This window comes from Rhinopithecus bieti, unplaced genomic scaffold (genome assembly GCF_001698545.2).
Source record: "Rhinopithecus bieti isolate Rb0 unplaced genomic scaffold, ASM169854v2 scaffold_72161, whole genome shotgun sequence".
NCBI classification, from domain to species: Eukaryota; Metazoa; Chordata; class Mammalia; order Primates; family Cercopithecidae; genus Rhinopithecus; species Rhinopithecus bieti.
The window spans coordinates 429,195-441,361 of record NW_016828382.1 but is presented as its reverse complement, the minus strand read 5'-3'; the positions used below and the strand labels follow the sequence as shown (position 1 = coordinate 441,361).

The 12,167-nt window shown below is 37.0% G+C and overlaps 1 protein-coding gene across 3 annotated transcripts in view; it reads left to right on the top strand.

Annotated features, from left to right (window-relative positions):
• BCAT1 (branched chain amino acid transaminase 1) overlaps positions 1–12,167 on the top strand; it is a 137,805-nt gene extending 125,638 nt beyond the window's left edge. For all 3 annotated transcript variants that reach the window (XM_017864524.1, XM_017864523.1, XM_017864525.1), the window contains exon 11: positions 8,938–12,167. In XM_017864524.1, coding sequence (XP_017720013.1) covers positions 8,938–8,979 — 42 coding nt within the window. In that variant the 3' untranslated portion in view covers positions 8,980–12,167. The remainder of the gene's footprint in view (positions 1–8,937) is intronic.

The window sequence follows — 12,167 nt, the reverse complement described above, 5'->3', positions numbered from 1 at the left end:
AAATAAAATAAAAATAAAAAATTTAAAAGAGTGCTTAAAAGGCAGTTTTAAAAGAGACTTACTCAGCAAGTTTTCCACCAAATTTACAGTATTAAAAAGAAAGAATGATTGTGTGTTTTTGTTTCTGTGTTTTTTTTTTTTTTTTGAGATAGAATCTTACACAATCTCAGATCACTGCAGCCCCTCCCTCCTAGGTTCAAGTGATTCTCATGCCTCAGCCTTCCATGTAGCTGGGATTACAGGTGTGCACCACCATGCCTGGCTAAATTTTGTATTTTTAGTAGAGTCGAGGTTTTGCTATGTTGGCCAGGCTGGTCTCAAACTCCTAGCTTCAAGTGATTTGCCCACCTTGGCCTCCCAAAGTGCTGAGATTATAGACATGAGCCACCGCACCTGGCCTTGATTGTGGTTTTTTAATCAATGAACTGCCATACTTCTGCTCTCCAGAAAAGGTTTTCTGTGAGGATTTTCTGTCAGCTAAGTAAAGGAATATCTTAATATTGAAAGAAATAAAATTTAGTCAGAGTTGTTTTCTACCTTTGTACACAGCAGCAATTAAAAGTAATTTGAAGAGTAGCTAATAAAAATTTCTGCTTGGATGGCTTAGGCATTTTAATTTTTTTAAGGTTGCCTGAGTAAATCTGAAAATAATAAATTATTACAGTTTTGCTCAAATAAACAACATAAATAGAACAAAAAAAATACATAATTGGCTAGATTACATGAAAGCCTTTTTCCAAAATAGGAGTTTAGAGGCCAGGGCAAATAGGCAGGAAAAATAAATAAAGGGCATCCAAATTAGAAAAGAAGAAGTTAAATTAGCCTTCTTAGCAGATGACATTATCTTACACCTAGAAAACCTAAAGACTCCCCAAAAAACTTGGAGAACTGATAAGTGAATTCAGTAAAGTTGCAGGATATAAAATCAACATGCAAAAATCAGTAGAATTTATGCAGGCTAACAGTGAACAATCTGAAAAAGAAATCAAGAAAGCAATTCCATTTATAATAGCTACAAAAAGTATGAAATACCTAGGAATCAATCTAACCAAAGACATGAGAGATCTATACAAGGACAACTGTAAAACTGTGATTTAAAAAATTGAAGAAAACCCACAAAAGTGGAAAGATATTCCATGTTCATGGATTGGAAGAATTAATTTTGTTAAAATGACAATACTACCCAAAGCAATTTACAGATCCCTATTAAAATACTGATGACTTTCTTCACAGAAATAGAAAAAACAATCCTAAAATGTATATGGAACTACAAAAGACCCCAAATAGCCAAAGCAATTTGAGCAAAAAGAACAAAGTTACAATCACCACACTACCTTACTTCAAAATTTATTATAAAACTATAATAACCAAAACAGCATAGTCCTGATATAAAAACAGACATAGTAGACCAATGGGACAGAATAGAGAACCCAGATACCTAAGTCCACATGTTTACAACCAACTCATCTTTGACAAAGGTGCCAAGAACTATAATGGGGAAGACAGCCTTTTCAATAAATGGTGCTGGGAAAATTGGATAATTATATGCAGAAAAATGAAACTAGATTCCCTTCTCTTGCCATATACAGAAATGAAAGTATATTAATGACTTGAATCTTAGACCTGAAACTGTGAAATTACTTGAAGAAAATGTTGAGGAAATGCTTCAGGACAATGGTCTGAGCAAAGACCATTCTGTCACTCAGGCTGGAGTGTAGTGGCATGAACCTGGCTCACTGTGGCCTTGACTTCCCAGGCTCAAACAATTCTCCCATCTTGGCTTCCCATGCTAGAACCACAGGTGCATGCCACCACATTCCACTAATTTTTAAATTTTTTGTAGAGATGGAGTCTCACCATCTTGCCCAGACTGATCTCAAACTCCTGAACTCAAGGGATCCTCCTGTCTCAGCCTCCCAAAGTGCTGAGATTACTAGCATGAGCCACTGTCCCTGACCAGCAAAGATTTCTTATTAAGACCTGGAAAAGCATAGTCTATCAAAGCAAATATAGGCAATTGGGATTATAGCAAGCTGAAAAGCCTCTGCACAGCAAAGAAAACAATCCACAAAGGGAATAGACTCCCCAAAGAATGGGTGAAAATATTTGCAAACTATCTATCTGACAAGGGATTAATAACCAGAATCTATAAGGACCTCAAACAACTGTATAGGAAAAATCTAGTGATATGGTTTTAAAATGGGCATGAGACCTAAACAGACAACTCAATAGAAAAAAAAATTTGATTTAAAATGGATAAAAGATCTGAATGGACGTTTCTCAAAAGAAGACATACAAATGGCCAGGAGGTACATGAAAAAATGTGCAACATCACTAATCATCAGAGAAATACAAAGCAAAACCACAATGTAAAACCCACTTGCCCCAGTTAAAATGGCTTGTATTGAAAAAAACAGACAATAACAGATGCTGAGAGGATGTGGAGAAAGCAAACCGTCATATATTGTTGGTTGAAATGTAGATAGTACAGCTACTATGGAGAACAGTATGGAGGGTCCTCAAAAACTAAAAGTAGAACTAGAACTTCCATGTGATCCAGCAATTCTACTACTTGGTATATATCCAAAAGAAAAAAAAAATCAGTATATCAAAGAGATATCTGCACTCTGGTGTCTATTGCGATAGAATTCACAATAGCCAAGATAAGGAATTAACCTAAATGTCTCAACAGATGAATGGATAAAGAGAATGTGGCATATATATATACACAATGGAGTACTATTCAGCCATGAAAAAGAATGAAATCCTGTCATTTGCAGCAATATATATGGAACTGGAGGTCATTTTGTTAAGTGAAATAAACCAGGGACCGAAAGACAAATATTACAGGTTCTCATGCAGTTGCTAAATAAGTGAATCCCATGAAGACAGAGTAGACTAGAGGTTACCAGAGGCCGAGAAGGGGAGTGGGAAGGAGAAGATAAAGGAAAAAAAAAAAACAAGAATATATAAATGTATTTATTACCACCATTAAACTGAACACTTAAAAATTGTACAGATGGTAAATTATATATGTGTATTTTATCTTAATTACAATTTTAAAATTAGGAGTTTAGAAATTTTAAGAGAAGTGTGCCCATAGTGATAAGAAAGAAAGACCCTTTTGGAAAGTTTTCCTGATCAAATTGTACAGTATTTTCTTGAACAAATTGTACATTCTGTAGCAGGTAATACACCAAATAAGGTTTCAGTGTTACCTCTTGGAGATTATATGAAATAAGAAAATTTAGGTGGGCGTGATGGCTCATTCCTGTAATCCCAAAACTTGGGGAGGCTGACGCAGGAACATTACTTGAGGCTAGTACCTCAAGACCAGCCTAGGCAACATAGTAAGACCCAGTCTCCACAAAACAACCAAAAAATTAGCAAGTATGGTGGTACACACCTGTAGTTCCAGCTACCTGGGAGGCTGGGGCAGGAGGAACACTTGAGGCCAGGAATATTAGGCTGCAGTGAGCTATGATTGTGCCACAGCACTCCACTCCAGCCTTCACTGTAGAAAGAGACCCTGTCTTGAAATGAAGGAGGGAGGGAGGGAGGGAAGGAAAGAAGGAAGGAAGGAAATGTAAACTTATTTGATTTGGCTTAAAGGATTAATAGAAAAGGAAAACATAGTCTCTGGGCTGAGAAAAATTGAACTCTATTGAGTTACAATTGGAATAAAGATCTAAGTGGAGGTATTTGGAAGACATAATCATGAAGCTTTGGAGGAAGGAAACTCTAGGAGGCAAATGCAGAAATGCAACTCATCAAACTTGAAATGGTGACAAAATATATGCATTCAAACCTGAAAGTGACTGAAAGAGAAGCCCAAACACACAATTTTGGGGTAAGGTGGGAAACCATTACCAAAGTTCTCAGAAAGAACATTTTTAAAAGTAAGATTATAGAAGCCAAAAAGATGTGTATTAGTCTGTTCTCATACTGCTATAACGAACTACCTGAGACTGGGTAGTTTGTAAAGAAAAGAGGTTTTATTGACTTTTAGTTCTGCAGGCCATACAGGAGACATGGCTAGGGAAGCCTCAGGAAACTGATAGTCATGGCAGAAGGCAAAGGGGAAGCCAGTACGTATTACATGGTGGGAACAGGAGGAGGAGAGTGAGGGTGGGAGGTGCCACTCACTTTTTAAAACAAGCAGATCTCCTTAGAACTCACTCACTATCATGAGAACAGCAAGGGAAGGTTTGCTCCCATGATCCAATTACCTGACACCAGGCCCTTCCTCCAACATGGGGGATTACAATTCCAAATGAGATTTGGGTGGGGACACAAATTCAAACCATATCAGAATGTTAGTGACTAAAGTAAATGTTCTTGATTAACTCTTTAATGTATATATTGAGTGCAAGCCATATGCAAATTGAGGCTGTCAGCCAAGCTACTAGATTGTCTGTTTCTCCAAGAAAAATAAATTTCAGTAATTATTAAGGAAACAGCATAGAATTGCATCATGTTTTACATTTCATTACTTTTACCATTACATGGGAGCATGGATGTTTTCTACAAAGTGCTCTGATAAATTGAAGAAGAGGCCAACAACAGCCACCAAAAAAAGTCTTCAAGATTCTTGCCAGTATGGCCCAGGGGAAAAATTTCCCTCATAACCACAGATTTGACTTTTCAACTTCTGTACTTCTGCATATGAGTAATAATCTCTGAGGTTAAGTATTCATCCCATTTAGCTAATTGTCCACATAGCTCCATGGGTCTTAGATTGCTCTATAAATACCTCCTAAGAGAAGAATTTTTCAAATGAAAGTTTCGTTTTCCTTTTCTTCTTTTAAAGCAACAAAGAAAAACACGTCTGTGTTTATATTTAACCAAACTTAACTTGGAGAGCATTGGCCGTGTCATCGACATGTTTCTTTTCTCTACTGTTCAACTCCTTACTATTCCAGTTACTCAGCGTCAAACTCATCTTTGCCTCCGCCGCTTGGGGTCCTCTGTTCTGCACTTGTGTTCTGCTCTCTGATCCTCCAGGTTTTGCTGCACCTTCTAGAAATTGCTCACCTGGATAAGGCCTTGGCCATCCTTTATGACTCATCTCCTTCAGGAAGCTTTTCAGTTTCTCCTGAAGAATATTCCCTTCGCTCAGTCCAAATACACATTCACTCACTTGAATGCTGCTTTTTCCTCCAGTTTCCCAGTGCCAGGGATGCTCCCCTAAGGCCTTTAAATTACATTATAATTAGTCACGCACTTGTCTCTGCTCTCGGGCTGTTTGAATTGTTCATTCTCTTTTTATACCTCCAGTGTTCAGCACAGAGCCTAGGGTATAATGCATGTGCAGTAATGTTTCTTGAAGGAGTGGATGGGCAAGTGAAACACCAAACGAATTCTGAAGAGCAAAACATATATTGCTCTTGTATATTAACACATTCCGAGAAGAGATGGGAGGAAGGTCTTGAATAATGTCAAATTATTTCTTAAGAGATCTTGATTTCGATTTTTTTTCAAAATGAAATACGTGTTGACACTGCTGTCAACAAATAATCAAATTAAAGCTAGAGCCTGGGTTTTAAGTATCATGGGGAGCATGTGTGAATAACCAGCATTGCTGCTGTGGAAGCTCCATAAAGTAGGAAGTAGTGACTGCAAAGATCCAGAGATGGACATCTGAAGCACAGGAAAGGGGCAGCTTGAATGAGATGGGAGCAGGATCTGTATTGATTGCAGGTCACCAGATAGAATTTTAAAAATCTATGTTCTCACTGGTGGCCACAGTTTTCTAAGCACAAATGACTATTAGTGGTTATTGTATTTTTCTTGTTTTCAATGGAGCAGCTCCATGACTTAGTTACATAAGAAGTTAAAGGCTCCACCCCTTTCCCTACTGATGTCCTAAGCTGTCCTCCATGTGCATACAGACTTTGTTTCCAGATTGCCCTGGTGTGACTCAGTACCTGGACCAGCTTCCCAGCCTCTTCTGTTTTCAGCACATCCTCCTCCACGTGTTACAGGGTTACAAAGCTTTGCACAGCCTTTCAATAGGGTTTAGAGCAAGAATGCAGATTGCTACCTGTTAGGCAGCACTGACTATATTTTTGTTGGCGCTGCATAGAGTGACTGCATGACATGCAGGTTGTGCTTTTGTTCTGCCAGGAATTTCCAGCTGAATGTAAAAGGCATTTAGCAAAGGCCGTATGAAATTATCTGCCATATGTAACTCGAATGTGAGGTAATGAACTTGTCATTAGTCGTGTTTTAGTTTAGTGTTCTAGCTGGAATTTGCAAAATATTAAAATTCTGCACATTTCATTGAGTCTTCCCTATGGGCTCAAAATACCGTCCCACAGGCTCGACCTGACTTGCCACGTTGCTTTGACACCATCTTTGATTCCAGTGAACAAAACTAAGTAAGTGTGACTTACAGCCGCCCTACCAAACATTGAAGGTGTGAGCCTGCGCTGTTGTTTCGTAATGACAATGACAAGAGTATAATGACATCCTAGTCCGTGAAGACATGCTTTCTCTTTTCCCTCCCTCTGTGTACACTTACACAGTGTATAATATAATATAATTTATATTTCTGCTTAAATCTGCCATCTCTACTTAGAATTATTTTCCCTTGAAAAATTAAATTTCATTATCCATCAGCCAAATGGAAAATTTGATTACTAAATGCCTAGTTCTAAACATTATGAATTACCTGTAATATCACATTTCTTGGGTACTTCTCAGAATGCTGTGATTTTACATAAAAGCATAAATTACAGAATGAGAGGAGTAAAGTTTAATGCATATTTTGCAGGTTTGTAGAGTGATATGTGGCCTATGACTGTCATTATAATCAAAATTGATTTTTGATCATTTATAAAACTAAAACAACTAATTGAAAGCAAATTTACTTTAACTGATGAAATTCAAGATGAAGTGACAGTGGTCGTGAATCACAGTTCTGTAGATCTGCTAAAATGCCAATACACTGACACTCAATTGTTATTAATGGCAAAAGTGTTTAATATATTAATGGGAATCCAAATAAGGAAAATAAAACACATATTTTGACCTTACTTTAAGTCATGTTGACATTGTACATAAATCAGGTAGAATTTGAAGATGTTTCATCCAGCATTCATTATGAAGCAACAGAGTCTATAGTGGGCAGTTACAGTCTGTAGGCAATGCTTTCTGATGTGGATTATGCCAAAAACTTACAGTCATTTGACTTCCTTTATTCCCCTTTTCATGTAAACTACCAGGTGGTAGGTAGACCTATTCTTGGCTGTCAGTATTTTTACCACTTGGATACATTCTGCTCTCTGAGGTCTTAAAGAGAAACGCAGCACGTGTACAGTGTGATACAGGAGAAAGAACATCAGACAGAGGCAGAGAACTGGGCTTGTCAAAATTAAGGGTGACCTAGAGCCTTAGTGTCCTTATATGTGAGATGAGAAGCTTGGATTAAAATTCATTGCTCTTTACACTTGATTTTTATGCAGCAGAACTTTCTTCAAAAGAGATCATTCCTGGAATCCCAGTATACAAAATGGATAAAAGTAGGATTGTTCTGATGTAAAGAAGTAAAATCCAGAGCCCCACTTATTTGAGTCATCTCCTACCTTTTAGATGGTCATTAACGTTGTTTCTAGTTGAGAAATTCTGATGTTTTATATTAATTTAAACTAAAGTTAAATTAGGACTAGAGGAGCCATTTCTTGTGAAAATAGACATAGTCTGAGTGATTTAGGCAAACCCGTAGTGACAGATTTGGTGGCCTGCTACACTGGGTTGGAAAGATCTGTTCCAAGTCAGTCTCAATACACAAGGCTCGGTGAACAGGTGGAGAGCATCTTGGTGGTGGTCAAGAACATGGAATTTGCTGCGAGAGAGACCTTGGTTAGGGTCTGGGCTCTTCCATTTGTTAACTGCAAACTTGAGCAAGTTATTCAATCTCCCTAATACTCAGTTTTGTCATCCATAAAATGGATTGATAATGGTACCTTCTGTGTACAGTTACTATGAGTATTAAATGAGGTAATAAGCCTGTAAAACTCCTGGCGTGATGACATTGGCCTACAATAATTGCTCATAGAGTGAGAACTTATTATAAACACAGGCATTTTTGTTGAATGACTGACTGACTGATTGAATGAATGAATATAGAACTAGCTTTCTATTTGTGATGTATGGAATATCTTTCATTTAATTTCATTTTAAATATTAAAATTCAGGCTTACTTTTAAACCAAAGTATTTGCTGATGCAAAGAATCTAATTCTGACTGTGATACAGTTTCATAACTTTTGAAGGAATATGAAAAATGCTAACATAGCATGAACAACTTCGATTTAGAGAACAGAGTCTCTGTTAAAATCCATGGGACTTATCAACTTCATATTTTTGTTTATGAACATGAAACACTCTCTAGTGCACATCAGAATCATTTGATGCTCGCTGAATCGCAGGTTGCTGGAACCCATCCCCGGAGTTTCTGATTCAGTCTGAGATGAGGTCTGGGAATTTGCATTTTTAACTTGTTGTCAGGTGATACTGATGCTAGTGGTCTGGGAATACACTTTGAGGATCACTTTTTCGCAGCAAAAGTCACAGTCATTAAACAAGCTAACTCAATGAGAAATGATAATGAAAAGGCATGTACCTAAATAGATAAAGGACCGATACCAGCTATGAATTTGATTTCAGCAATAATTGTAAAATTTGTAATTCTTTTCAGGTATTTGGTTGTTTAAAAACTCCCTATATATGCTTTTATCTTATTTGTTATATGGTGTCTCTCTTTTCCTCTCTTTCTCTCTAATCCAGTTTTGAATGTGAAAACGTTTAATGTGAAAATGTTGTTCAAAGCAGAAGCAAACCTTTTGTGTAACCTTGGTGGTATTAAATTTGTTTGTAAGCTATTTCTGCCCTGTTAGCTTTTGTACTGAAACATGTTTTCTTGCTTTTCTTGCAGTATGGAAGAGAAGAGAGCGACTGGACAATTGTGCTATCCTGAGTGGAAAATAGAGGATACCAACTATATGCTACTGGGACAGACTGTTGTATTTGAATTGTGATAGATTTCTTTGGCTACCTGTTAGTACTTGTGCATAATGTAGTTTGTAGTATCAGTGTGTTACAAGAGTGATTGTTTCTTCATGCCAGAGAATATGAATTGCAATCATCAAATGGTGTTTCGTAACTTGGTAGTAGTAGCTTACCTTACCTAGAAAAATATTAATGTAAGCCATATAACAAGGGATTTTCCCCAATGATTTAGTGCCTCCCTTTGTACTTCACTCAGATACTAAAATAGTAGTTTATTCTTTAATGTAAGTTACATTCTGCTCCTCAACCAAATGCAATTTTTTTGTGTGTGTTTGAAAGCTAAGTTGAGAACATTTCATTGGTTACATTTCCTGCAGCCTATCTTTATCCACGGAAAGTGTTTTCTTTTTTTTCAATCAAGACTTTTAAAACTGGATTTCCTCCCATCACAGTTTTTTTGCAGGCCCTCCAAGTCTATCTTAAGGTAAATATCTCTCTTCTTCCTGATGTCACAGCCTGAGCATAGTCATGCATTAGGAAGACCTGAGTGCATTTCCCACCATTGTCCTTTCCATATTATATTGTAGCTTGCTGTCTATCAGGCGACGACAAGACTGAGGGTCTTGTGCCTTATAGATCTTTGTATCCCCAGTGGCTGACACATAGTAGGTATTCAGTAAATGGTTTTATAATGAATTAATGAACATTTTGCTTCTATAGAAGTGTACCTTCTTTGTTTCTATATTATGAAACCTCTTTATTAGAATTTGTGATTGATTCTGACACTGTATAGATTTACCTTATATTGTCTTTATTTTCCATGAGCTACTAAGTCATTAGAGATACTCTGAAGCATAGTCAGTTTAGAAAATAATTTCATATTGACTGTGTTGGAATTGTCTTGGAATTGAAGATACATCCCTAGAGCAGGGGACCTCAACCCCCAGGCCACAGGCCACACAGCAGGAGGAGGTGAGTGGTGGGACAACGAGACGCTTCATCTGTATTTACAGCTACTTCCCATCACTCACATTACCACCTGAGCTCCACCTCTTGTCAAGTCAGTGGCAGCATTAGATTCTCATAGGAGCGCAAATCCTATTGTGAACTGTGCATGCAAGGGATCTAGGCTATGTGCTCCTTATGATAATCTAATGCCTGATGATCTGAGGTGGAACAGTTTCATCCTGAAACCACCCTCCACCCTGCAGTCTGTGGAAAAATTGTCTCCCACAAAACTAGTCCCTGGTGCCAAAAAGGTTGGGGACCACTGCTCTAGAGAGAGGTCATGATATCATACCAACCAAATGGAAATGACAAATGTTTTATGTTAAGTGTTAATTACAGAAATAATTTTATTTTATTTTTTTTGGTAGAAAACAAAGAGGCATACTCTGATTTTTATACTGTTGTTGCAGGTGCTCTTTTCTTTGAATGGAGATTTGATGAGCAAGTGGTTAGGATACAGGGAGAGCTATTATGGGTGATATTTTCCGTGTTTAGGAGCTGTGAGTTAAAATTGTATCCTTTCTGGTTTATCTAGCAGAAGTCAAATCTTGACAGAAAACATTTTTCCTTGGAAGGTCAACTCTCAGACATTGTATTTTGGTTTCCCTCAGTCCTCATAACTTTCTTCTTGCTGAGCATATTTTATTCTCTTTTCAGAGAAAGGAAAAAAATAAGGATTCTAAAAGTTTGATGTATTGGAAAAATTTCCTTGAGGCAGTTAGCAACGCATAGCAAATGAGCTTTGATTCTTTTCCAAAACTTTTAGCCATAGGGTCTTTTATACACAGGAATAGTAAAATGAAAATCGAGAAATATAAGATGAAAAGGAATGGTAAAATATCTTTTAGGGGCTTTTCATTGGTGATCTGAAATCTTGGGAGAGGCTGTTCTTTTCAGACCTGAGGTGCTCTTGACTGTCTTCTGCACACTGTGTACCCCAAACAGCATTCTAAGGGTATGCTTTCGCTTTGGCTAACTCCTTTGACCTCATTCTTAATATAGTAGTCTGGGAAAAAGTTGCAAGTAATTTAAACTGTCTAGTGGTACACAGTAACTAAATTTCTATTCCTATGAGAAATGAGAATTATTTATTTGCCATGAATACATTTTATACTTTGCATCTCCACTTATATTGTGGCGAGACATGCCCATTGTGAAAGTTAGAGAACATTATGTGTGTATCATTTCTTTCATAAAACCTTAAGAGCAGTTTTAAGCCCTTTTCATCAGACCCAGTGAGAACTAAGGATAGATGTTTTTAAAACCTGGAGGTGGGTCTTCTGATACAAAGAACATGATCCACCATTGTCATTTAAGGAATAAGACAGGAAATTGACCTTGACGCTTTCTTGTTAAATAGATTTAACAGGAACATCTGCACATCTTTTTTCCTTGTGCACTATTTGTTTAATTGCAGTGGATTAATACAGCAAGAGTACCACATTATAACTAGGCAATTATCCATTCTTCAAGACTTAGTTATTGTCACACTAATTGGTCATTTAAAGCATAAGATAGTCTAGCATTGGGAACATGTGAAGCTAATCTGCTCAAAAAGATCAACAAATTAATATTGTTGCTGATATTTGCATAATTGGCTGCAATTATTTAATGTTTAATTGGGTTGATCAAATGAGATTCAGCAATTTACATGTGCATTCATATAAACAGAACTGGTGGCACTTAAAATGATAATGATTAACTTATATTGCAATGTTCTCTTCCTTTCACTTTTTTCAGTTTTTACATTTCAGACCGAATTTGTCAGCTTTTTTGAAAATACATCGGTAGAAACCAAGATTTTAGAATGAAGTATCAAGACTAAAGGCAAAACCTGAGCAGTTCCTAAGAAGATTTGCTGTTAGAAATTTTCTTTGTGGCGGTCATTTATTAAGGACTCAACTCATGATACACCAACAGAAGAGCTGGCTTCAGAGACGTGTTCCCTGCTCTCTAGTACAGGAATGAGTACTTTTATAACACCTGCTTTAGCCTTTGTTTTCAAAAGCACAAAGGAAAAGGGAAAGGGAAAGAGAAACAAGTGACTGAGAAGTCTTGTTAGGGAATCAGGTTTTGTTTTCTACCTGGTAAACATCCTCTATTCTTTTCTCAAAAGATTGCTGTAAGAAAAAAAAAAAAAAAAAAAAA